The 25,159-nt window shown below is 35.9% G+C and overlaps 1 protein-coding gene across 2 annotated transcripts in view; it reads right to left on the reverse strand.

Annotated features, from left to right (window-relative positions):
- Nucleotides 1-231: 231 nt before the first annotated feature.
- SEC24A (SEC24 homolog A, COPII coat complex component) overlaps nt 232-25,159 on the reverse strand; it is a 44,305-nt gene continuing 19,377 nt past the window's right edge. For both annotated transcript variants that reach the window (XM_070739228.1, XM_070739227.1), the window contains exons 6-23: nt 22,435-22,607; nt 19,560-19,662; nt 18,660-18,786; nt 18,294-18,403; nt 16,968-17,080; nt 12,986-13,104; nt 12,489-12,544; nt 10,702-10,908; nt 9,251-9,371; nt 7,784-7,942; nt 6,728-6,901; nt 6,261-6,371; nt 5,496-5,671; nt 5,101-5,238; nt 2,928-3,032; nt 2,689-2,781; nt 1,378-1,481; nt 232-503 (exon numbers count right to left, since the gene is read on the reverse strand). In XM_070739228.1, the coding sequence (XP_070595329.1) occupies nt 389-503; nt 1,378-1,481; nt 2,689-2,781; nt 2,928-3,032; nt 5,101-5,238; nt 5,496-5,671; nt 6,261-6,371; nt 6,728-6,901; nt 7,784-7,942; nt 9,251-9,371; nt 10,702-10,908; nt 12,489-12,544; nt 12,986-13,104; nt 16,968-17,080; nt 18,294-18,403; nt 18,660-18,786; nt 19,560-19,662; nt 22,435-22,607 (2,304 nt within the window). In that variant the 3' untranslated portion in view covers nt 232-388. The remainder of the gene's footprint in view (nt 504-1,377; nt 1,482-2,688; nt 2,782-2,927; nt 3,033-5,100; nt 5,239-5,495; nt 5,672-6,260; nt 6,372-6,727; nt 6,902-7,783; nt 7,943-9,250; nt 9,372-10,701; nt 10,909-12,488; nt 12,545-12,985; nt 13,105-16,967; nt 17,081-18,293; nt 18,404-18,659; nt 18,787-19,559; nt 19,663-22,434; nt 22,608-25,159) is intronic.

Genomic DNA, 25,159 nt, shown 5'->3' on the forward strand with positions numbered 1-25,159 from the left:
AGTCTTGGAGTTTTCAATTCTAGCAGCAAAACACAAAGCAGAAAAATAAAAAGTAAAAAAGTTAGTTTATAAACATTTCTGCAATATTGCCTTTTAATTTATGCCACAATTACTTACTGTGAAACATTTTTGCAGTAAATTAAAGGTGACCAACATATTCAAAATTATTTTAAAGTTTTAACGTACAACTACACAATAGTGTACTTAAAGATTCCACAGTTCTTTATTTGCTTTTCTTTTTCCTTTTTTGTGGAGGGAGAAGAGGGAGAATCACAGTGAGATTTTCATCAACTGCACCAGGCCAAGAGCTTATAGGAGCATTACAGGATTAAGAGTTCTGCACTGAGGGTACATTCCTTTGAGCAGATGAACCACTTAAGAAAAGAATTCATTTATTCAATTTTTGCTGAATATGCAAAAGAAATTCATAATATGATAATGCAGATTCTGTTCTGTCTTCTATCATATTTTGTAAGAAACTTGGTTTCCCCGGACTCTCGTCCCTTCAAAATATAAACAGAAGGCCATTATAAGTACACACTTATATACTTTATTCCTTTTAAAACTTTTTAAACTCTTCATGGTAACTACTTAGCAATGATCATATTTAGTTAACATGTATTGTGTGCATAGAATTAATGTGCAATATTTACATTAACCCTGTTGTTCTGCTCGAGTTTGTGCAACACAAAATCGAAGTTTGAGACCCTGTAAAAAAATTTCCCTGCATTTCTGAAACTTGAAATTTCATGACTTTTCATCATTTCAGGCGTTATCTCTATGAAAATTTTTTGGGGGGTGGGGGGCTTTTTTGCTGGGCAAAAAAGTCACACTTCTCCTTTGTGACTCGCACCGAAAATTCTTTATTTTAAGTGCTTATATTTGGTCAATTTGAAAACTTCTTTCCCTTGGAAACTAGGTTGAACATTTCTGCACACAATGAAATGAAAATTGAAATTAAAAAATAATGCTTATATAAGCACTTAAAATAAAGAATTTTCGGTGCGAGTCACACAGACTCGTAAACAGTACAAGTGTATAGTGGTTTTGAACAGAGCAGCAGGGTTAAACAAACTTAGTCTATTTAGGAAATCTATATGCAAATAAATATTAACAATTTCATAATTCTATTTTCATCATCTTCATTGCCCTCTTCTTTTATTCCTTTCCGTGGCATTACTTTTGGGTAGTAGTTTTGGATTTGTATTGAATATGCTTTCTGTCTCTACAAAAAAGTGCCTTGTTGTACCAGACATGAACTGAAGGAAGTTTGCAACTTACGGTACTTACATGCATGCAATTGTTAGTAATCAGAAAGGCAATCATGCACATTTTAGGTTCAATCTACTAATTAAATTTCACAAGCAATCTACTTACCTTAGAATATATAATATAGGAAAGAAAGGCCTTTGCTCCCTTAGCCAGCAAATAAAAGCAAGCACTCTAGACGATTCAGCTGTGTTCAATTCTGGAAGATGTGTCTGTCAAAAACAAACAAAAATGGGAATAATAATGGAGCAAAAATATATATATAAAGTATATTCTGCATTCAGAATAATGTATATCATGGACTGATTCTAACATCACTAAGCTACTTCTGCAAGACTATACTTTTTTCTCTCTTTGAGAACACAACAAAATAATTTTTTTCTGGTGTTTTTTGTGAGACAAAAGCACTGGAAGATCATTTAAGTTAAGTCCTTGACTATGACTATTTGTTCATTGACCAATCAAAGTTACGGTGACAATGGACAAGGGGAATTTATGGCAGGTCCTTACAGACAGAGGGCCACAAATTACAAATGCTTGTGAGAAACCAGCAGAGAATGTCATAAATTGTGGTCCTCTGTCTGTCTGTCACAGTCAGGCAAGGTCTTTGGTTAAAGCAGTATCTTGGACTGCCAGAAGTGCCATTTCTAGAGGTGAGATAGTCTCAAGATATCAAACTTTATGGGTACATTGCTTAGCCACAAAAATTATGGTCCCAATTGCTGTCATAAGCAGAGGTATACCTGCATAGAAAATCTTTTTCATTATTACATTAAGTGGGAAAGGAATATCTATTAAAGCAGAAAGTCTGTTTATTCTGAATGTGATATTACATACAAAATGGGAATGAAATTTCAGGTATTTTTATGTATATAACACGACAAAGGGGATGTTACAATAGACAGAAGCAAATAGTGCACAATTTAATGATAACATTTTTGGAAAATTGACCTTTCTTCTTTTAAATTATAATGTGCAAACTCAGGCATTCATAAAGGTATCTAAAAGCCAGAATTATTGAACACATTATCTCAAGGAATAGAAATAGCTAACATGATCTTGACTGATACTTCATCTTAAATTTCTTGAGTCAAGTTAAGTCTTGGCAAGTATATTCCTGTTGTTTTTTTAACAGCAATATAGTATGGAAATGGCTTGTTCTTCTGACTTTTTTAAAAAAAAACTTTGCCTACTGTACAATCTATTCTTAGGATTCCATGGTGATCTCCCATCCAGCTATATACTGGATCTGACCCTATTTAGCATTTTCAAGATTGACTAGATACTGCCATCTATATTGTCCTACAACTCTTGTAAATCTTTAGCCATTTTCATATTGGCTGGGCTTGATGAAAGTTGTAGTCCAAAGCTATGAAGGATTCAGGCTGTCTATCTTTGCTTACCGTGTTATGTTCTTACCATATTGTGTGGTATTGATGCATAGTTTGGGGCTCCAAGTACTTGGCTTATAAAGTTCTGTCCACAATTCTTCCCAATCCATAAAAACATGACCTGAATATTCAAACATAGGAATTAGTAAATAATGTATGCATTAAACCTTTACCTCAAACTAGGCTAATAAAATACTGCTATTAAGGTTTATTTATGGAGAATGAAATAACTCCAGCTGCTCATAGTATATATAAAATCCTACTTACAGAGCCAGCATCCATAAGAAAAGCACCATCCCGGTTTAGTTTCTCTACAGACAGCTGAAGAATGGGTGGCTGAGGTACTGTTCTGTCACCAACGTTGAGGGCTCCCTAAATAGATAAAATAATTTCTAATAGGCAAATAAAACAGTAGACTTATGTATTACAAACATGGGCTGCCATATCCTGATCAGTATAAAATCTAAAACATATATCATTATCATATATCTGTAACATAAAGATAACTAATTTCCAACTTATTTTTTAAACAATTGTTAATGTTTCCAGATAGAATGGTTTGCAAATTACACACAATTTCTGTTCCTTAGACTATGAAATGTTTTTTAAATTTGTAGGGACCAATCATAGTTGTTCTTAAAAGAAACTTAAATTTAACAATGTTTAGTTTGCATATAATAATATTATTCCATGTTAAAATACAAGAATGTGTACCATTTTGATAACCAAGTGTTGGTTAGCACGTATAAAGCCCTACATGGCATAGGACTAGATTACTTACAGGACCACCTCCTGCCGCATGAATCCCAGCGACCGGTTAGGTCCAACGGAGCCGGCCTTCTACAAGTCCCATCAACTAGACAATGTCACTTGGCATGGCCTAGGGGAAGAGCCTTCTCTGTGGGGGGCCTGGCCCTCTGGAATCAGCTCCCCCGGAGATTCGTATTGCCTCCTTGCCTTTCATAAGAACCTAAAGACTCATCTATGCCACCAGGCTTGGGGTTATTAGATACTGCCCGTTGGCCGATGAATGTATGGTGGGTTTGCTGACTGAATGGATATGTATGCATTTTAATTGGTTTCCTGGTTTTTAGATTTAACTTTTAACTTAATTAATTGGATTTTGATGTACATTGTTTTCTTAGATGTTGTAAAGTGCCCTGAGTCCTCAGAGAGGGGTGGCATATAAATCGGATTAATAATAAATAAATAAATAAATTTAAATTTAGTTCTTTATATCTATTTGGTTATAACAGGAATATACATGTTGGTTATGACCTTTAAAGCCCTACATGGCATTGGACCAGAGTACCTCCGGAACCATCTGCTACCGCATGAATCCCAGCGACCGATAAGGTCCCACAGAGTTGGCCTTCTCTGGGTCCAGTCGACTAAACAATGTCGTCTGCCAGGCCCCAGGGGAAGAGCCTTCTCTGTAGCAGCCCCGGCCCTCTGGAATCAACTCCCCCCCGGAGATTAGAACTGCTCCCACCCTCCTTGTCTTTCGTAAACTACTCAAGACCCACCTTTACCGACAGGCATGGGGGACTTGAGACATCTTTCCCCCAGGCTCTTTATACTTTATGTTTGGTATGTATGTGTTGTCTGGTTTTTAATATGATAGGGTTTTATATATTTCTTTTTAATATTAGATTTGTTTCACTATAATATTGTTTTTATCATTGTTGTGAGCCGCCCCGAGTCTTCGGAGAGGGGCGGCATACAAATCTAATAAATTGAATTGAATTCAATTCAATTTGTAATATCAGATATTCTACTTATTCAATTTTAATGTCCTTTGCAATTTACCCATCATAATTTAATATCTCCATTCATTTAAACACACACTAAACACTGATTTTGATGACTACATGTTTATATATTCAGCACAAAATTAGACAGGTACAAAAAAAATAGAAAAGCTTATACAATTTTTGGTAAATGCCATATGACATATACACGTCAACTAATAATCCAATTCATAACTGTCACAACTTATACTATATCTTAAAAGCTAACTGTTGGATTTATATCTACTCTGAAAGTCTGTTATAACTGCTACCTTCATAATTGATACCTACACCTATCGTGTCGAATATTAGTCCATATTTGCAATGTTCTTGATTGTCAATATTCACATAAGTAAATCATCTTTATGGCTTAGATAAGGAAAAGGTTTTTCCTTTTTCCAAACTTCCAAAACTTGAGAGATGGAAAAGGGAAGCCTGACACAGAATATTGCAGAAAATATTGCATACAAATCTAATAAATTCAATTCGGTTCAATTCAAAACTGCTCCCTGAATCTGCAAAGCATGGAAATGTATGCCTTTATTATAAAATATGCACAAGAGTCAAATGTTTTAGTACAATTTTGTATAATATCTGAATTAGGAAGATATATCCAATGATTTCCAGACAAATGTAGATGAAGGACTTACCTCATCTGTGAGATTGTCAATTCTATACAGGTTGGGATGCATAATAAGCATGAGGTACACTAATGGTTGGCTTTTCACTTGACACATTGTAAAGATGCGTTCATCTAAACGGGTATTTGTTTTACTTTGGAATGCTTTCTGTAAAGTAGCAGCAGAAAAACAAGACAACTTAGAAGTTATGCACACGTCGAGACCATCAATTTCAACCATACTTTTTTTACTTCATGCATACAGGAAGTCTGGAAATGTATTCTCAATACAGAATAGTTTTGTTACTGCATATAAATATTTGGAAGAAATAATTAACCACAATACTGTAAACGATCATTATTAATTTCAACAAAACTTACTCAGCCAGCTTCTATTTCTAAGGCAATTTTTGTTTTTGTTTTTACCTGTTTTAAGAGAGCCAGAATAAACAATGGAAACAGACGTAATGATGCAGGAGCCATAAGACCTGGTTGTTGAATGGTTAGGACAGATGAGCGGTATGCAGAAAGAGAATCTATTACAGCATTCACCAATGCATCTCGAGCATCACTCAAACTAGCAGAAATTGACCGGTCAACAGCTGAAAAAGAACAGAACATAATCCACTTGAATGTCAAAAAGACAACCGTAATAAAAACTATCAACAATGGAAATTAAAAGACTCACTCACTCACTTATTCTCGTTCACACACACAGATATCCAATTTACCAAAAAAGAATACAATGCAACATTGCATAGTATCAATATCTCTTTATGCTGTGGCACACTTGACAAGGATTTTAGGTACATTTTGTAAAGCACCTTTATGCATTCTAGAACAATCTCAACCAACACATTCATTATCACCAATCTTTAAACTTTGTACAATGATAGTATCAATGAATCAAAAAAATATTGTGCAATTTAATTCAACAATAACAGTTCTTAAGACCCATCTCTGCCGTCAGGCATGGGGGAACTGAGACATCTCCCCTGGGCCTATACAGTTTATACATGGTGTGTTTGTGTGTATGTTTGCTTTTAATAATGGGGTTTTTAGCGTTTTTTAAATTATTAGATTTGTTGTTACATTGTTCTTGTTATTGTTGTGAGCCGCCCCGAGTCTAGGGAGAGGGGTGGCATACAAATCTAATAAATAAATAAAAAATAAAATAAATTCAGCACATACCCATATTGGCTAAAAGGCCTGTAATAGCTTGTACATCAGCTCCTAAATAAACATCACTCAATTGGCTTACAACTGGTAAACACAGTGTGTGGACACGTATTCTTCTTTCACCTGTTAAAAAAGTAGTTTTTAGTATGGAGCATTTAAAATAAATCCAAGGTAAGGTTCAAAAATTATGATACATTAATCCTATTGTGGACATGGGGTGAAGTGCATTATTCAAAGTCATTCATCTTAAAAACTGAAATAAAGGCTGCTGTTTTCTAATTAAATTTATGTAAAAGACATGTTACTTTCCGCTTTTTTAAAACCCAAAGTGAAAGTCATGAGTATCTGCCAATAACCTATGAAGTTCTTAATCATGAAAACTGCAAAAGTCTAAGGACTTTAACAACAACCATTTTCTGTCATTAAAAGCATGGAGGGTACGACCTTGAAATGAATACCAGATGCTACTGGCTGCCTACCTTTACTAGATGTATACAGGAGGGCTGACTGAAAACAGACCACCTGCATATCTGTCAAGCTCTCCTCTACTGACATTTGGACAGCATATCCTGCATCAGGATTCACATTTGGCAGAGACAATAAATCAGTTGACCGTACAAAGAAGTTGCCATGGAAGGTGTGAATTGAAAGGCCTGTGAAAAGAATTATAATGCTTAAAACATTATAATTAAGTTTAAAATTAATATTCACTCTTCAATTTCCAACAGATTGGGTTTAAGCACTGTCCCTAAGTACATCTATAAGGTGTCATGCTCAATTTAAAAAATCAAATCAGAAACAATATGTGCAAAATGAAATTTCTGTGTGGCAAACACACCCCATTGTCCTAAAGCTTCTATAGTGTTATTCTCAATGTAGTGAGGAACAAAATTTATTTGAGCATGAAGAGAGGATTTTATCACATAAAAATGGCACTCTAAATGCAGCCAAACTCTTGAACTGCTTAAGTTGATTAAAATATTATTAAATAAGATGCAAATACATTATTAGCATTATCGTTATAAGTCTCATGTTTTCTATAACGGAACTGAACCAGCATTAAAATATGTTTTCTTTTTACCGTAAAAAGAAATGGAGACTTAGGGCTAACGTTATTTTGAATCAGGAAAACATTTCAAAATCATATCGCAAGCTCTAGGAAAAGGTGGGGGTGGGGAGAGAGCTGCTTCCACTATAACCATCCAATATATAAAAGACCTTGCCCTGGGGAACAAGATGTTATGTTTCCTTGATCTTTTGAGATCAACAATGTCAGATAATTTACAAATGTGGAAATAGCCTTCATTGATTATACAATAAGTTTATAATATTCTATGACAACTCTTTCATAAAAGCTCATACATTAAGACTGTAAAAAAAAGACTAATAACTTAAGCAATGCTGAGAATCAAACATCATTTGTCAGAATTCCAAATTCAGGCTACTTAGAATTTCAAATTTTTATGTGCACTTTTTCACTTATTTAAATAATTATTACAATGCTTCAATTAACACTGGCAGACTAAGTGTCTGACCTTTGGTACATCTTATCCTCATGACAGCTTCAAAGCCAATCTTCCTAGTTAAATATCGCTTTAGTTCTTTCTGTAATTTCTCCACCAGAAGAGGATTGTGTTGATGATGGTAAGCTTGATAATAATGGACACTACCAGCTGAATACCTTGATATACATCCTAAAAAAAAAGTAAATTTATTTCATTTTTGTGCTTAAATATAATATAAAAAAATTAGAAGTTTTACAGTAAGAAAAAAAAAACATGCACATTTTTTTCAAGCACTAGGCTCACTACTGAAGTGAAATGCATTTCCTAAAAACACATTTTTAAAGATGATGAACTGGAAATAGCATCAAGTACATTACTGAAATGTATTTGTCCATCTTTTATTTATTTAGTCGGATTTTTAAGCCTCCCTTCTCCGCTTTACAAGAATAAAATACAATACAATATAATGAGTGAAACCCAACCTAACACTAAAACTAATAATTAAAACCCCAATAGTATAAAAAGCATTAATTCAACAACCATCACACAATCATATCTACGACTGGAGCAAGATGTTAAGCTCAACGGCCCCAAGCCTGCTGACAGAGGTAAGTTTTTAGATCCTTGCAAAAGGCCAGGAGGATGGGGGCGGTATGGATCTCCAGAGGGAGTTGCTTCCAGAGGGCCGGGGCAGCCACAGAGAAGGCTCTTCCCCTAGGCCCCACTAACCGACGTTGCTTAGCTAACGGGACCGGGAGAAGGCCAACTCTGTGGGACCTGACCGACCGCTGGGATACGTGACTTCCTGTAAATAACCTGTTCCTAAGTGTCATAAGCAACACTTTAAATTGCGTCTGGATACCAATTGGCAACCAATGCAGCTCGTGGAGTGATGGCGAGATATGCCTATTGCTCACGTGGCTCCATTTTACACCAACTGTAGTGTCCGAACGTTCTTTAAAGGTAGCCCCATGTAGAGGGCATTACAGTTGTCGATCCTCGAGGTGATGAGGGCATGAGTGACTGATAAGAGACTCCCTGTCCAGATAGGGCTGCAACCGGTACACCAGGTGAACCTGTGCAAACGCCCCCCTTGCCACAGCCGAAATATGGCGTTCTAAAGTCAGCTGTGGATCAAGAAGGACTCCCAAGTTGAGGACTCACTCTGAGGGGGTCAAATGTGCCCCCCTCCCCCGGTAGGTGGAGACATCCTTGGGAGGCAAAACCCACAGCCTCCTACAATTTTGATTGTAATGTTTTGGCTTTTACAATTTAAAATCTATAATTGTAAAAACATAAGTTCATTATTCTGTTTAATAAAACAGGAAAGAAAGCAAACCAGTAGAACAGGGTTCCTCATGCATATGTATATATATATGTATAATTTTTATGCAACAGTTTCGATAAAGGATGACAATATTGTATTACAATCATCCCTGTGAAATCTACAACTTTCAACAAAGCATTCCTAAATGGCGAGCGACAAGAATGTCTTACCTAATGAAGCCAAGTCAGAGTATTGCCCACTAAGAAGAAACAAGTCAACTGCAACCTGCTGTCCTGAGCAATCCAAGGCCAATTTTTTATAGAAGTCAGTAGATGGTGTCAGAGGCACATCCTGGTAAAAGGCAAAAAAATGCACTTGACGGGGTGTTTCATTTATGTTCGTGCTACCAACAAAGCAATATTCATTAAAGCATTGAAGCAGCTGCATCCTCCCAAAGATTTAGCACAGACTTATTGTGCTAAATCGCCTCCATATGCTTGTGTATGCACTGAAGATGCTTTCACCAGGAATGCAGTTGCAGCTGTGTAGACAGTTGAAAAGTGATGCTTTGCTCACAGCCTTACTGTAAGGACAGCATTGTTCAAATGATTTATACTGGCTATTACCCAATACAGTAGTACCTCTAGATATGAGTTTAATTCGTTCCAGAACCGAGCTCGTATGTCGGATCAACTCGGATCTCGAACAAACCAGAAGCAAGGATTCTTGCGCCACCTAGTGGAAGCTCGGCTCGTATCCCGAATTTGAGCTCGGGTGTCGAACAGAAATTTCGCTCCTGTCGTGGCTCGTAACTTGGAATACTTGCATGTGGAGCAGCTCGTATCTAGAGGTACTACTGTATTAAAAAAATGCTAGTAATGTTCAAACAAACGTGAGAATTTTGTTACAAAATGGCTTGAGTCTAGGCTTTCTAGTAGTCAAACAAAATTGAAAATGCCCATTTAGGCAGCTTCAATGGTCTGTTCAGTAAAGCAAATGAAATTATATCATCTATTACAGCCCATACTTATATTCATCCTGTAGAGACATTCAAGAATTAGTTTGATATAGTGATTAAGATATCAAGCTAGAACGCAGGAGACTGGGAGTTCTAGTCCTGCCTGAGGCACAAAGCCAGGTCCACAAAAAAGTTCATCTGTCTATAGAAATAAATTCTACAATTGAACTGCTCTACCTTTAGCAAGTTTTCTAATATGCAGTCAGACTCTGCTTCCTTGTAACTTAAATCTCTAATTCTTGTAACAAAACAGAACATGTTCTGCACATTATCTTTTCAGATATGTGAATACTGGTATTACATCTTCCCTTAGCTTTCTTTCTTCGGGGCTAAATATGCCTAATGCCTTCAAATGTATCTTCATACAATGTTTTCTGTTCTGCTAATCATTCTCATTGTCATATTTTGAATCTGTTCTAGTCTCTCTGAATCTTTCTCAAATTATAGTACTCAGAATACTATCCAGAACTCAATGCTAAATCTAACTAAAGCAGAATAAAGGACAACTATAGTTTCCTGTGGTTTCCTGATAGTCTTCTGTTGAAAAATTTGCATTTTTGCAGCCTCACTGCAGACTAAATCTATTTTTAAAAAGAACTGTTACAGTAAAAATAGATTTTAAGAGTAACTTTAAAATCAGGCATAAAAGTTTGTTGTGCTAACCTTTGTGGATGCTTTTTGGTTAGGCTCTTCCCGTGGTTTGAGTGCACCTGCTCCTAAAGATGGAAGCTGAGTTTGGAAGACAGTAATCCGACCCCCAGTAGGTGACATAAGTTTAAAGGCAGCCTGTAGTGCAGGTCCCAAAGCACTTTGGGTTTCCAACGATTTAGTAAACATCTGAGGCAAAGTTCTCAATAAATCTTGAATCAGCTGAAAGAAATCAAATTCCCATCCTTTTATTTGCTATATTTATCCATTTTCATATTATCCAATATTTGAAGCACATGCCACAGCTTTAAAAAAATGAAACTTAAAATCATTAGTAATACTAATTGAATTTTTCTTCAATTAGTATTACTATTGATTTTAAGTTTGTTTTTTGGGGGGAGTCTGGTGTTAAAAATGTATGTGCCAATATACCACCATTGGAAATAACATCTACAATCAGGGTTTCTCCAATGGGGAGACCTTAAATCAATTAATCAGTGGTTGAAAGCTTGATTTTAGGTTCCAAGCTTATCAGTATAATAACTGATCAAATGCTTAGAACTTTAAAAGTTAATTATACAGTACAGGGCGTGAGAGTGTAGAGAGCCAGAAGATCAGTAGTTGCCCTCTGACTGTACCAATCTGGTATAGATAACTCAGGCCCAGTTTTGTCCAATTATATGGGAAGATTTTGTTTAGGAGGCTCTTTTAAAGTGTACTGGATTCGCTCTCCAGGCTGCTGACTGCCATTTGTCCCAATAGGTATTGAACATTTTAACTGAAGTTATTCTGTTCTTCAGGCCATATTATGTGTTAATATATGAGCAGAGTAATCCTTGTTTACCAAGGTTGTGCACATACAGAAACGTTTAGATTGAGATTAGTTGTGAATAACTGCTAGCATACTAACTTGAATTAAAGTTTACTTTGAGAAATAACATATTCCTATAAACAGTATAGTCATACACATAATAAGTCAGAATAACAATCCAAATATTACCAAGTACATAGTCTTTCTTATCATTTGTCTTTGTCATAATCAGCAATCCATGGCACCGGACCAGATTATCTCAGGGACCGCCTTCTGCTGCACGGATCCCAGCGACCAGTTAGGTCCCACAGAGTTGGCCTTCTCCGGGTCCCGTCAACTAAACAATGTCGTTTGGCGGGGCCCAGGGGAAGAGCCTTCTCTGTGGCGGTCCCGGCCCTCTGGAACCAGCTCCCCCCGGAGATTAGAATTGCCCCCACCCTCCTCACCTTTCGTAAGCTCCTTAAAACCCACCTCTGCCATCAGGCATGGGGGAACTGAGATACACTTTCCCCCTAGGCCTTTACAATTTATGTATGTTTGTTTGTAGGTATGATTGGTTTTAAAATAAGGGTTTTTTAGTTTTTGTAGTATTGGATTTACATGCTGTTTTTATTATTGTTGTTAGCCGCCCCGAGTCTACGGAGAGGGATGGCATACAAATCCAATAAATAAATAAATAATAAATAAATAAATAAAAATATCAAGCCTAAACACATTTTAGCTATAATACATGACTACAATATAAACAGTGAGTAGCCAGACAAAGAGAAACAGAGAGGGTGATTCAGAGAAATAAGCTATAAAGTCTAGCTCCCTCTTGTAACAGTTTTCAACACCTGCAGCCAATATTTTGCCAACCTAACAGTTATGGACAGAGCCCTAACAATATGTTTTTAGATTTTATTTCATGGAATAGGCAAAATAATATTTCAGAGTCAATTGCTTAAAATATATTTTTGTTCATACTTACAACATATACTACTCCTCTTACCTCTTTGCTTTCATTTAAATTTACTAATAGGTTTTCCGGCATGGGTATAAACACATCTATAAGACAGATAACAAAGTATTTATTATTTATTTTATCATTGGATTTAATGATTATTCAGTTGTGATAGCCCATAAAGCACTTCCATCCATGATAAAACATCATGATAAAACATCAAGATTGCCTTCCTCCACACAGTCACATGACTATATTTCAGGTGTTTGGCAACTGATCACAGCGGTCCATAATCTAACAGGGCAAAACCTCTACATTACTCCAAAAAGAAACTACTAGTCCTGAAAGATCTTCCACAAACTACAACTGAGTTTGTAGTTACAACTGAGAATCATCTTTAGTAGCAAAGTACCACAACTTGTCATGTAACTAGTTTTTTTCTTGTTGAAAACAGAAAATGGGTTGGATTAATACTCCAATTTAGGAATATATGACAGAAGTTATAAAGCACACTCCATTTAGTATTAGAGATTATTTCTTCTTACCTTCAGTATCTGAAATGATTAACATTTGAGGCTGTGAGAGACCTTCCTGGAGGCTATAGAAATGGATTGTGCTGTCAAATGTTATGAAGCCTATTTTTGTTCTAGTGTTTCCTGGGAGTCTGAAAATGAAGCAAAGAAATTGAGCACCAGGCATTAAATATGTAAAGTGTGCACATTTAAGTTGAACATATTTTCATAAAACATTTCATGTAACATGTTAAATGTAGTAAATAAACTATTCTTCCATGAACAACTATAAAGCTCACATTCAGATGGGTTCATTATTAAGTTTCAAAGTAATGGAATAGAACTTTATGAGGACAATAAGATGTCAAAAAATGGAAAGACAGAGAATGATCCAGGGGAGATATTCTGAAATGGACAAAAATTCTACCTTCATTACAGAATAAGATATTTTGTTTGTTTCTTACAAACATTGCAACATGCAGAGTTCCTTAAGCAAATTGTACTTTCAGATTATGCGCACATTTCCAAAAAATTGTGCTTCAGTTCAATACAATTCATCCATTCTTATTAAAAGATGAGCTCAAATCATGTTCCAAATCATGCTACTTGGATTACAGATAATTCTAAAAGATCCATAAACTTTCATCATTGCAGGTTTGTGTAAATTTATATTATCTGTATACTGATGTCATCATTTTATGAGCCAAACTCTTGTGCTATCCTGTTTTTCAATTCAGTAAATATTCCTCATCCTCCTACAGTAATGTTACCATAACTATAATTTTATACATTCTGCATGAGTGTATGCCAGCATCAACACACTCCAACTCAACTTAATGATACTGTCATGGTGGACTCAGATTGAGTCACTGGAGGAACAGACAATGAGCAGCCAAAGCCAGCTTCAGAAGTGCTGACAAACAACATGCAGGCAGCCCAGGTACTACCAGACAGACAGCTGCCTGAGCCAGCAAAGGAGATAGGTCCAAAACAGCACACACAGCTACTGTCACTCTCTGAAAATGACAGTGCAGAATTAGGGTATTTTTGGAGTATAAGACACACCTTTTCTCCCCCTAAAAGACTGAAAAATTTTGTGTGTCTTATACACCAAATGTAGCCCCACCCAGCCTCTCAACTGGATGTTTCAGAGGCTGAAAAAAATGCCTCTGAAATGGAGGTTTCACAGGCTGGAAAAGCAAGGCACAGAGGTCACAACCAATGAATCTGTTGCTAAAGGTCACCTCTGGGAACAGCTGATTGAGGGTATTAAGGGAGGACATCCACCCCCTCCCCAATCAGCTTTTTTCTTATTTTTCTCCTCCAAAACTAAGGTGTGTCTCCAGTGTACAGTGGTACCTCGAGATACGAGTTTAATTCGTTCCGGACCTGGGCTCTTAAGTCGAGCAGCTCTTATCTCGAACGACTTTTCCCCATAGGAATTAATGTAAATAATTTTAATTGGTTCCAGCCCTCAAAAAACTCACAAAGTTAGTCTAAATTATGCAGAAAGACATGTTTTTAATGAAGAAATGTACATGTACATATAAATGAATAATGAAGTTTCTTTCACTTAACTTGTAAACTTTCTTAAACTTTTAAATTTACATATGTTCAACTTCTCTGCCACCCAATCCTGTAGGACAGAGGTCCCCAACCCTTTTTGCACCAGGGACCGGCTTTAAGCGATCAAGAGAGGAATGGGTGAATGAATGGACGGAGGGTGGGAAGGAAGGAAGGAAAGAGGGAAGGGACAGGAACAGAGGAAGGAAGCAAGGAAACTTATGAAAGGGGAGAGTAAGAGAGGAATGAGTGAAGGGAGGGAGGGAGGGAGGGAGGGAAGAAGGTGGGAAGGAGAAAGAAAAGAAGAAATAGAGGAAGGGAAGGTAAAAGAGAGAAAGAAAAAGAGCAAGCAAGCAAGCAAGCAAGCAAGCAAGCAAGCAAGCAAGCAAGAAAGAAAGAAAGAAAGAAAGAAAGAAAGAAAGAAAGAAAGAAAGGGGGAAGGGACAGGAACAGAGGAAGGAAGCAAGGAAACTTATGAAAGGGGAGAGTAAGAGAGGAATGAGTGAAGGGAGGGAGGGAGGGAAGAAGGTGGGAAGGAGAAAGAAAAGAAGAAATAGAGGAATGGAAGGTAAAAGAGAGAAAGAAAAAGAGCAAGAAAGAAAGAAAGAAAGAAAGAAAGAAAGAAAGGGGGAAGGGACAGGAACAGAGGAAGGAAGCAAGGAAACTTATGAAAGGGGAGAGTAAGAGAGGAATGAGTGAAGGGAGGGAGGGAGGGAAGAAGGTGGGAAGGAGAAAGAAAAGAAGAAATAGAAGGGAAGGTAAAAGAGAGAAAGAAAAAGAGCAAGAAAGAAAGCTGCAAGCACCCCCCCGAGCCCCCCAGGCCGGCTGCAACCTTTTAAAACACGCGCGCCGCTTCGCAGCTGTCTCCTGAAGCCGAACGCGGAAGTTAGCGTTTGGCTTCAGGAGACATCTCCTTGGCGCTTGTATCTCGAATTTGGGCTTGTAAGTAGAACAAAAATATCTCTCCCCTCCCAGCTCTTATCTCGAGTTGCTCTTAAGTAGAGCAGCTCTTATGTCGGGGTTCCACTGTATCTTATAATCCAAAAAACATGGTACCTTCTTGCTCTCAACACAAACATAGAAACATAGAAGTCTGACGGCAGAAAAAGACCTCATGGTCCATCTAGTCTGCCCTTATACTATTTTCTGTATTTTATCTTACAATGGATCTATGTTTATCCCAGGCATGTTTAAATTCAGTTACTGTGGATTTATCTACCACGTCTGCTGGAAGTTTGTTCCAAGGATCTACTACTCTTTCAGTAAAATAATATTTTCTCATGTTGCTTTTGATCTTTCCCCCAACTAACTTCAGATTGTGTCCCCTTGTTCTTGTGTTCACTTTCCTATTAAAAACACTTCCCTCCTGAACCTTATTTAACCCTTTAATATATTTAAATGTTTCGATCATGTCCCCCCTTTTCCTTCTGTCCTCCAGACTATACAGATTGAGTTCATTCAGTCTTTCCTGATACGTTTTATGCTTAAGACCTTCCACCATTCTTGTAGCCCGTCTTTGGACCCGTTCAATTTTGTCAATATCTTTTTGTAGGTGAGGTCTCCAGAACTGAACACAGTATTCCAAATGTGGTCTCACCAGCATTCTATATAGCGGGTTCATAATCTCCCTCTTCCTGCTTGTTATACCTCTAGCTATGCAGCCAAGCATCCTACTTGCTTTCCCTACCGCCTGACTGCACTGTTCACCCATTTTGAGACTGTCAGAAATCATTACCCCTAAATCCTTTTCTTTTGAAGTATTTGCTAACACAGAACTGCCAATACAATACTCAGATTGAGGATTCCTTTTCCCCAAGTGCATTATTTTACATTTGGAAACATTAAACTGCAGTTTCCATTGCTTTGACCATTTATCTAGTAAAGCTAAATCATTTACCATATTACAGACCCCTCCAGGAATATCAACCCTATTGCACACTTTAGAGTCATCGGCAAATAGGCAAACTTTCCTAAAACAGCCTAAAATGCTGAAAAGAGAGTAGAGCCTTTGTGCTCTGTGAGACTGCTCACGCAGAAGAGGTCTCTCACCCTAAGATGAACTGCACTGGGGTTGTTTCTATTAAAATGGAGCAGCAAGCACAAGTTAATCCTTGATGACAACCACCCTTCTACTCTGTTTGGCCTTGGCTTGTGAACCTTGCAACCCTGACTTTGATTCTAAACTGGCTGACGAATCTGCTACATGCTTTGATCCGCCAACTATACCTGATACTCTCTTTATGTTGGTTTGATGTGGAACACTTGTAAAACAAAACTGCTGTACTTCAGAAGAGGGATGACTTTATACTGCATGGGCATCTGTTTCTAACTCTCAACTAGTAAACAGAACAAAATCATCCCTTTGGGTGTTTGTTTGTGCTTGGTCCAGGACTGGACAGATATGAATTTTAAAGGTTACACTGATAGATTGAAAAAAATGCAAAGGACTCACAGATCTAAATTGTCCAACAAAGTCTTGCAGACAGTGTCTAAGTATCCTGTTTCTATTGCATTATGTGACACATCAAATACAAAGAGGTACACAGGAGGTTGAGGTGGGCGTAGCTGAAAAAACAAGACACAATTATACACATTTAAATGGCAATATAGGACTGTTGACTTTTTTACTGGGATGTAAGGTACTCAACATTTTTGACACCGTAAAAATATAATGCACTTTTACATATTATAATCCATTTTTAATTTATTCTCTATTGTAAAGATGATAAATTTTCATTGTAGCAAGTTTGCTGAACGCTGCTTTGTAACTTGTGTTACAAAATGAAAGAAAAATCATAGTATGTACACCGTTTTTATTTAAAGATAGCAAATGCTAGTATGCTGGATTCAGAGATTTAGAGGACTGAAAACCACTATGACATAAAAAGATAATATTTATTGTAAAGATGAAATACATTAGAGTCAATATTTATTTCAAATCTTGGACAGTATAGTGGTTGAGATCCTGGGTTAGAAGCTGAAAGACCTAAGTTATGGTCCTCCTTGGACACAGAAGCTGGTGGAGTCTGAAAAGAAGGCAATGACAAACTACTCTCACATTTTTGTCATAGAAACTACATAAACCCATAGACTGACTGAAAAGTGCTTCTCCATTGAAAGATAACTTTTCTCTGGTGCAATATAAGATCAATAAGATTTCCTAGAATTACACAACAAGGAAGGGAACAATGAGATAACTAAATTCGTGGAACAAGTCACAGAGTTCCATAAAGCCCGATTTCTTCCATAAGCAAGTACATGCTGCTTGACTTTTGTTTTATTCTAATAATCATTCACAGTATTTGAAAGGGTGCTTTTGGAAGTTTGCAAGCTTAAGAGCAGTCTTTAATAGAAAAAGAAGCTGCTCCAACCAACTATATGAAAGCTCTAAGCGGTAGTGAAGTTCTCTAAGACAGTGTTTCCCAACCTTTGCTACTTGAAGATATTTGGACTTCAACTCCCAGAATTCCCCAGCCAGCAAATGCTGGCTGGGGAATTCTGGGAGTTGAAGTCCAGATATCTTCAAGTTGCCAAGGTTGGGAAACACTGCTCTAAGATGTATGGTACAAATGTATGGTACCAGTCACTTTCTCTCAACTGAAATACTACTTTCTATAATAGCTATGCAAGAACGGATAAATAGAAGTTTTTAAAAAGAAGAAAAATTTTGAGTTGTAGTAGTTCTGCACAAGTTGTGTTTATTATGACTACGCATTATATAACATTGGGGGAGGGGAAGCAGGAGAAGAGAAAGAAAGATGGGGAGGCAGAATCTCACCATATATTCAGAAGGAGCCATAAACTCAATAGTGGCATTTTGAACTTCAGGTCTTTTATGAGGTTCTCCATAAACTCTCGTCACAGGATTATACATAAACTCTTCAGGAACTATAAGAGAAAATATACACTTTATAAACCAGTATAACTTAAGGTTTACAGTACTTTATATAATATTTTTCGACCTAGTAGTCTTTTAAAGAAATGTTTATTTCCATAATATGTTCAATTACCTAAAAGCAGCTAGAGTCTGGTGTCATAAATGTATCTTACTGGAATCAAACAACTTATGTGTTACATATTCTTAAGAACTTAATATGAGATCAACTGGTTCTTTATTGGATTTAAACTCATACAAAAAACTCACCATCATTCACTCTGTAGCATAAGTTGCATTTCCATCTCCTTTGATCAAGGAAGCTGACAAAAGGATTTATGTACGTTCTACAGCTACGACATCTCACAATTGTGCTAGAGGTTACTACAGGCAATTGCTGAAAAGAGAAACGCTTAAGTCATTTGTTTAGGAACATTTGTCATCAAATATAATTTAATTCTTTCTTTTGACATAGGACTGAATAATGATAATGAAAATAAAAATCAGCCTTAACAGGTATGCTTGCAATGGCAATTCTGATTTCAATCTATTTTACATGAGTTTTTAAAGTTAGAGATGGCTTTAAAGTCATGTACCAGTGGGAGAAATGGTTTTGCCGTTTTTATAATTGCAGACAACATTGAAATATTCATCTACGGATGAAGGGAATCAGGTCTTATCTTGAAAGCAGGAATGAAAAACTGAATGTTTATAAAACATCTTATAATATATAACAAATAAATGCTGGTTACTTGGACTTTGACACTTAACATGTGTTAATTGCAACACACCTAACAATATATGCTTATCCAGAAGATGAGATCCAGAAGATCTCCCCAAACAACCTATATAAATTGTTGTAGGGTGCATTCAAGCAGACAGTTATATAAAAAAATAAATATATTATGCAGATTGCCTATAACGACTGCCTATAACAGATAGACTGCTTAATTTGTAACAACTGATGTCCCATTTCCCACAAGGTTATTCCCTAGCCTAGTAACTCTTTATTATTTGCAAACACAACCATCACAGCAAATTAAAATCAGGAACTACAAATCAGTTCCATACTTGTTATATTATGAATAATATTGATTAGAGTAATTTGAATATAGGGTATGCATTTCTAAAAATCAACACCCTAACATTTTCAAACATTAAATAACATACCGATAAATCTTTGAAAGGGTGAAGTAGAAGCCCCAAAGGAAGTTTGGCTTTATTCAGTAAGGCCTGAGTCTGAGGAATGTTAGTCAAGGTAGACCGGAACAACCTATATGGAAAATCAAAGAATTAAAGAAATCCTAATTGCATGTGTCAACCTTCCTGATCTCCATAGTTAGTCATTAATTTTCTCTCTCTTATATTTGAAGAAAGGGGACCACCCTATATCTTATGCAGCATTCAGTTTAAGGGGAAAAAATTATAAATGCAAATTTTAATAGTTTGTAGGATTGTGCTACAGCAGCATTTTTTTTCTTTCCTAGCATTTTTTTGTAAGTGGGTGGGGTCTCTTTCTTTTCTTTTCTTCTTTAATCAGCCAAATGCCAACCAATTTGATTGTAACAGGAATTGACTGACTGGTTTGCTGCGTGAGCTTGATGTCATGGGCTAGATGTGTGAATGGTCCAAAGTCAACTTTCATGCCTAAGACAGAAGTAGAATTCCCAATTCCTTCGTTTGTAGCCTAGTGCTTTAATTGCTAAACCAAACTGATCTCCTGCTACACTCATTTATTAACTTGTAAAGTAAGTAGATATCCTGACTAAATTTGCTAAACGAAACATTAGAAAGTAACACCACACTTTGAAAAATATACTTCTGGATCAATATTTTATTTATACTATTTTGCATACCATGGATTTTTAAAATATCTTATATCTAACAGGATATTTCTGAAATTAGAATAGAGATCCCTATATAATTTGAATATTCAAAAACAAGTATAAATCAAAAACAGAAACATATGTCATGACTGTAACTTGTTGCTTGTATCCTACGATTTTTGATTGTTTCTTCATGGCTTATTTGACCCCTATGACAATCATCGTGTTCTACCACATGATTCTTGACAAATCTATATTTTCTTTTATGTGCGCTGAGAGCATATGCACCAAGACAAATTCATTGTGTGTCCAATCACACTTGGCCAATAAAGAATTCTATTCTATTCTATTCTATTCTATATGACGGATAAAACTGGCAATTGACCTCGGGTTTTCATTGTTTTGAGCAAAATATTTTCTCACTGAGTGGAAAAAATGAATCCAATGCTTAGCTCTGATGAAGTCTTCATAATTGCTAACCAAGCATTAAATTATGTTCGCAAAACAAAAACATAATCCAAGGGTTAATTGATGAATTCGATTCATGTACATGATGTGTATATTAAGTATGAATAATTACTATAATATTTGTGCTGATGGTCAAAGTCACTTGGGTGGCCATCCATATATCTATAATAAAGATGCTTACAATTTTTGCAATTTGTAAATTTTGCAATATAAGGCTTATACTGTACAACATTTAGTTTTTTATTTTAAAAGAATTATTATCAAGCACCAAAACAATATTCCTTATATGATTTTTCAGAATCTACTTTACTGAATCATTTAATCTTCAAATGTTTAAACATGTTTACATTTCTCAAAACCTAAAGGTGCATTAGCAATATATTCAAATATTAAAAAGTGCAAATAGTCTTTTTCACCCTATATCCATTTACTTCCTATTATAACAAACCACTAAAACCCACAGCCCAATGAATAAGTTACCGTAATAAGAGCTTTAGTTTGATTGAAGCAATTAATTCAATTCCAAAGTTGTGATGATAAATTCTCCTAGTTGCAAGGCCATAATTTTTATGTACTCAGATAAGCTTTTGCTTGTCAGCATTGTAGAAATTATCTTCTCAAAATCTTTGGGCTATGAAATTGTTGTGTAGTACAGCCTTGTGCAACTGACATTCCAGCAGGACATACCAACACAACTGAAAAATACTGCTGTACTGTAGACTTTAACCGCAGTGTAGTAGGATAATACAGCACACATAGTTCTTGACTTAAGACTGTAATGGAATCTGCCAATTCCTGTCAAATGTTGTATTGGCCGTAAATTGGGTCACTCACATAACTAGCCTGATTTTTTTGTGATTGTAGTCAAAAGAAAGTGGCAAACCCAAGTAATTTCTTGTTTGGGACAAAACTGTCATATAATGCAATCCACAAGACCACAGAATGCTGCAAACAATTGTAAATGCCAAGTGCAAATGTGAGCTGGGAGTGAAAGAAGAAACTACCAAATTTTTGGAACAAGGTCATAACTCCTTTTTTTCAGGTAGGTCACAACTATCTGAATACAAATTTAAACCTCAATATCATAACCATCATATAAAACTTCATTTATCTGAACATTATTCAAACACCACCAGTATAATTAGCGCACCCTATCACAACCCAGCCAAATAAAGTTCATACATTTTGCTATCTCTTCTGTTCACCCATGAACATAAGAACTGATAACTCTTTCTTTACAATCTCTCCCTGCTCATATATTTGAAAAGGGAGATCATGTCAGCTTTTTAATTTTTATTTTAGTTTATAGGACCCAATCTTAAATTCAGCTGTTCAGTCTATATTTTAATAATTGCAACCTTCTTACAGAAAGTATTCAGGTACAACCATTTGTTATATATAGAAAGAACCATATGAGCCTACATTTTTCCCTTAACATAGGATTAGTTGGAATCATCAAACACAGATTAGATTTTTATTCACCAGTGATTTTTTTTAATTAAGAGTTGTATTTTTATCAAGAGTTGTGACAGACATCTAAGTAATGATATAGGATATATAAATGTAATTAAAACTTAACATTATGGTATCATCTTGATGTACTAAAATTAGTTTCTCAGTGTGTTTTTGTTTAAATATACCAGAAAAAAATATGGCATTTTAAAATACCGAAAAAGATACTAGCGAGAACCTTTGGAATAACAGAAATTGAAGAGGTTTATTCTTTTACAAGCAGTATTAATTAACCTTACTCGGGATTGCAGTTGAACTTTTGAATATCTTGATGCAAATTGGGAATGGGTGCTTGAAAGGGGGTTGCAGGAAGAATATTTCTGTCTTGAAGAAGGTTGATAGGTCTTAATCCTTCAGGTTGAAGACTTAGTCCACCCATAGATGCAGCTAAGGTATTTGCTCCCAAGGCAGGCTGCACCCAAAACAAAAATTAAATTTAACCTTTATGAAAGACATTTAAATCCATGTATAGACACCGTGGAGGATGGTGGGTTAATATTAGATGTAAATACATAATTCATAAAGCACTTATAATAGTTTATTTACAGGTCGTTCTCAATTACAACCATTTGTTTAATGACTGTTCAAAGTTACAATGGCACTGCAAAGTGTCTTATAACCAGTTACTCAGTGGCAGCATCCCCAGTCATGTGAACAAAATTGGGACACTTGGCAACGGACATGTGTTTATGATGGTGGCAATGTCCCCAGATCATGTGATCAACATTTGTGACCTTCCCAGCTGGCTTTCAACAAGCAAATTCCATGGAGGAAGCCAAATTCATTTAATGACCAGATGATTCACGGAACTTTGGGACAAAACTCACTTAACAACTACCTTGCTTAGCAAGAGAAATTTTGGGCTCAATTGTGGCCATAAATTGAGGATTGATTGATTATTTGGATTTCTAGGCTGCCCTTCTCTGTAGACTCAGGGCGGCTTACAAAACAGAAATAAAATACAAAGGAACATGTAAGAAATCCAAACATTAAAAGTAATCTAAATCTAATCTTTCATTATAATCATACATGTGGCCGGAGCATGATGCCGATACTCAACGGCCCCAACCCTGCTGGCAAAGGATTACCTGTATTTTATTATACCATCCTATTAACATTCAAAACTAATCTAGATATGAAAGTCCATATTTATTTTTTTAATATATTCCAGTAATAGTAATTATTTGCATTGTATTTATATCTTGCTTTCCTTGAGCAAGCTATATATGGGAAAACTTTCTCATTTTATCTGAATAATGTAAGTATGATGAGTAGAATTCAAAATTGTCCACTTATCTAGAATTATCCATGGGTTACTGTAGTCCAAGCCCAACATCTTAAGTACTGTACTATACTAGCACTAAATTAAAAATAAAGTACGGTATACTGAACTATGCAGTCCTATTAAGTAGACAACACTGATTACTAAACAGACTGAAGGAAGTAATGAAGGCTAATGTTTAGGTGAAGTGCATTTTTTCAATTTCATAATGAATTATTAAAAACTAAGTATTGAAGGAGGGATGAAATAGTTTTAAAATCTAGCCAATTATACATGTATCTATAAAGCACAAACTTGAATGAGATGGGGAGACACACTTGAGTGGGAAAATTTAACACCTGATGCTTAACTCCAATTGGAGGTATATCTCCCCTTACACAACAGCAGAAAATATTTAGCAATAGTACATACTGCTGAGCTAGTTTTAGTCATCAACTTAGTTGGTTTTAACATGTTTCTACCTAGAATTAAAAAAACAGAAAGGGCAGAAATGTAAAAGTTAAACTTTTAATATAACAGGAAAATTAAAAACAGTTCTTTTTCATGTAAAACACTCTTTCTGCAAACCAGCCAGTTCTAATCTAGCTATAACTAGGGCCAGGAATTTGATGGTCAAACCAGATCCTGGTTCTGAATGGAATTGTATTCCTCTAGACCAGGGATAGGCAAAGTTGGCTCTTCTATGACATGTGGACTTCAACTCCCAGAATTCCTGAGCTAGCATGATCTGGTTTGACCATCAAATTCCTGGCCCTGTTTGTTTGGGTAAGATTTTTCATAGCATGTAGATTCTTGATGTCTTGTAAATCAATCAAGACTCACTTGTAGGTATGGTGTGTAATGTGTTCAGTCTTGATGAAAATGCAAATCATGATGTAGCAGCCCTCAATTTATGACAAGTGAGCCCAAAATTTCTTTTGCTAAACAAGACAGTTGTTAAGTGAGTTTTGCCCGTTTTACAATTTTTAACTGAATCACTACAGCTGTTAAGTTAGTAACCTGATTATTAAATGAATCTGGCTTCCCATTGACTTTGCTTGCCAGAAGGTCACAGAAGGGAATCACAGAACCTCAAGAAACTCAACCCTTATAAATACAAGTAAGTTGTAAGCATCAAAAATTTTGGTCACAGGACCATGGGGATGCTGCAAGTTGTAAATGTAAAAAATGATCATAAGTCATGTTTTCTTTACCATTGCAACTTCAGTCACTAAATTAACTATTTTGTAAGTTGAGAAGTACCTGTTTATACTTCTTTCTGGAGGAAACTGAGAATCTCCAGAGTTTTCCTCCATATGATATCTAATTATTAATGTGATCTTTCATTGAACCAAATGCCTTTATGTTCAGAAATCGTACCCTTTGGCTGGTCAGGGTGGGATTAAATGGAGCGAGCGTAACGCCAACCATGTTTTCATGTAACAACCTAAATTTACAGAAGCTGCAATTCATGTTTATAATTTTTAAATTGCAATTAAATTAAATTAAAGAAATCTAGCACATTCTTAAATGCTATTCCTCAGGAACCATTAATTTAAATATTTTAACATTTTGTTCATATATATATGTTCCAAAAGCAGACTTCCATCTATACAACTTAGATATTTTATCCCTATTTGTTTCCCGTGTTTTCCCATGTTTCCCCGAAAATAAGACCCTTTCTTATATTTTTTTGAACCCTG

Source organism: Erythrolamprus reginae, chromosome 2 (genome assembly GCF_031021105.1).
Source record: "Erythrolamprus reginae isolate rEryReg1 chromosome 2, rEryReg1.hap1, whole genome shotgun sequence".
Classification (NCBI taxonomy): Eukaryota; Metazoa; Chordata; class Lepidosauria; order Squamata; family Dipsadidae; genus Erythrolamprus; species Erythrolamprus reginae.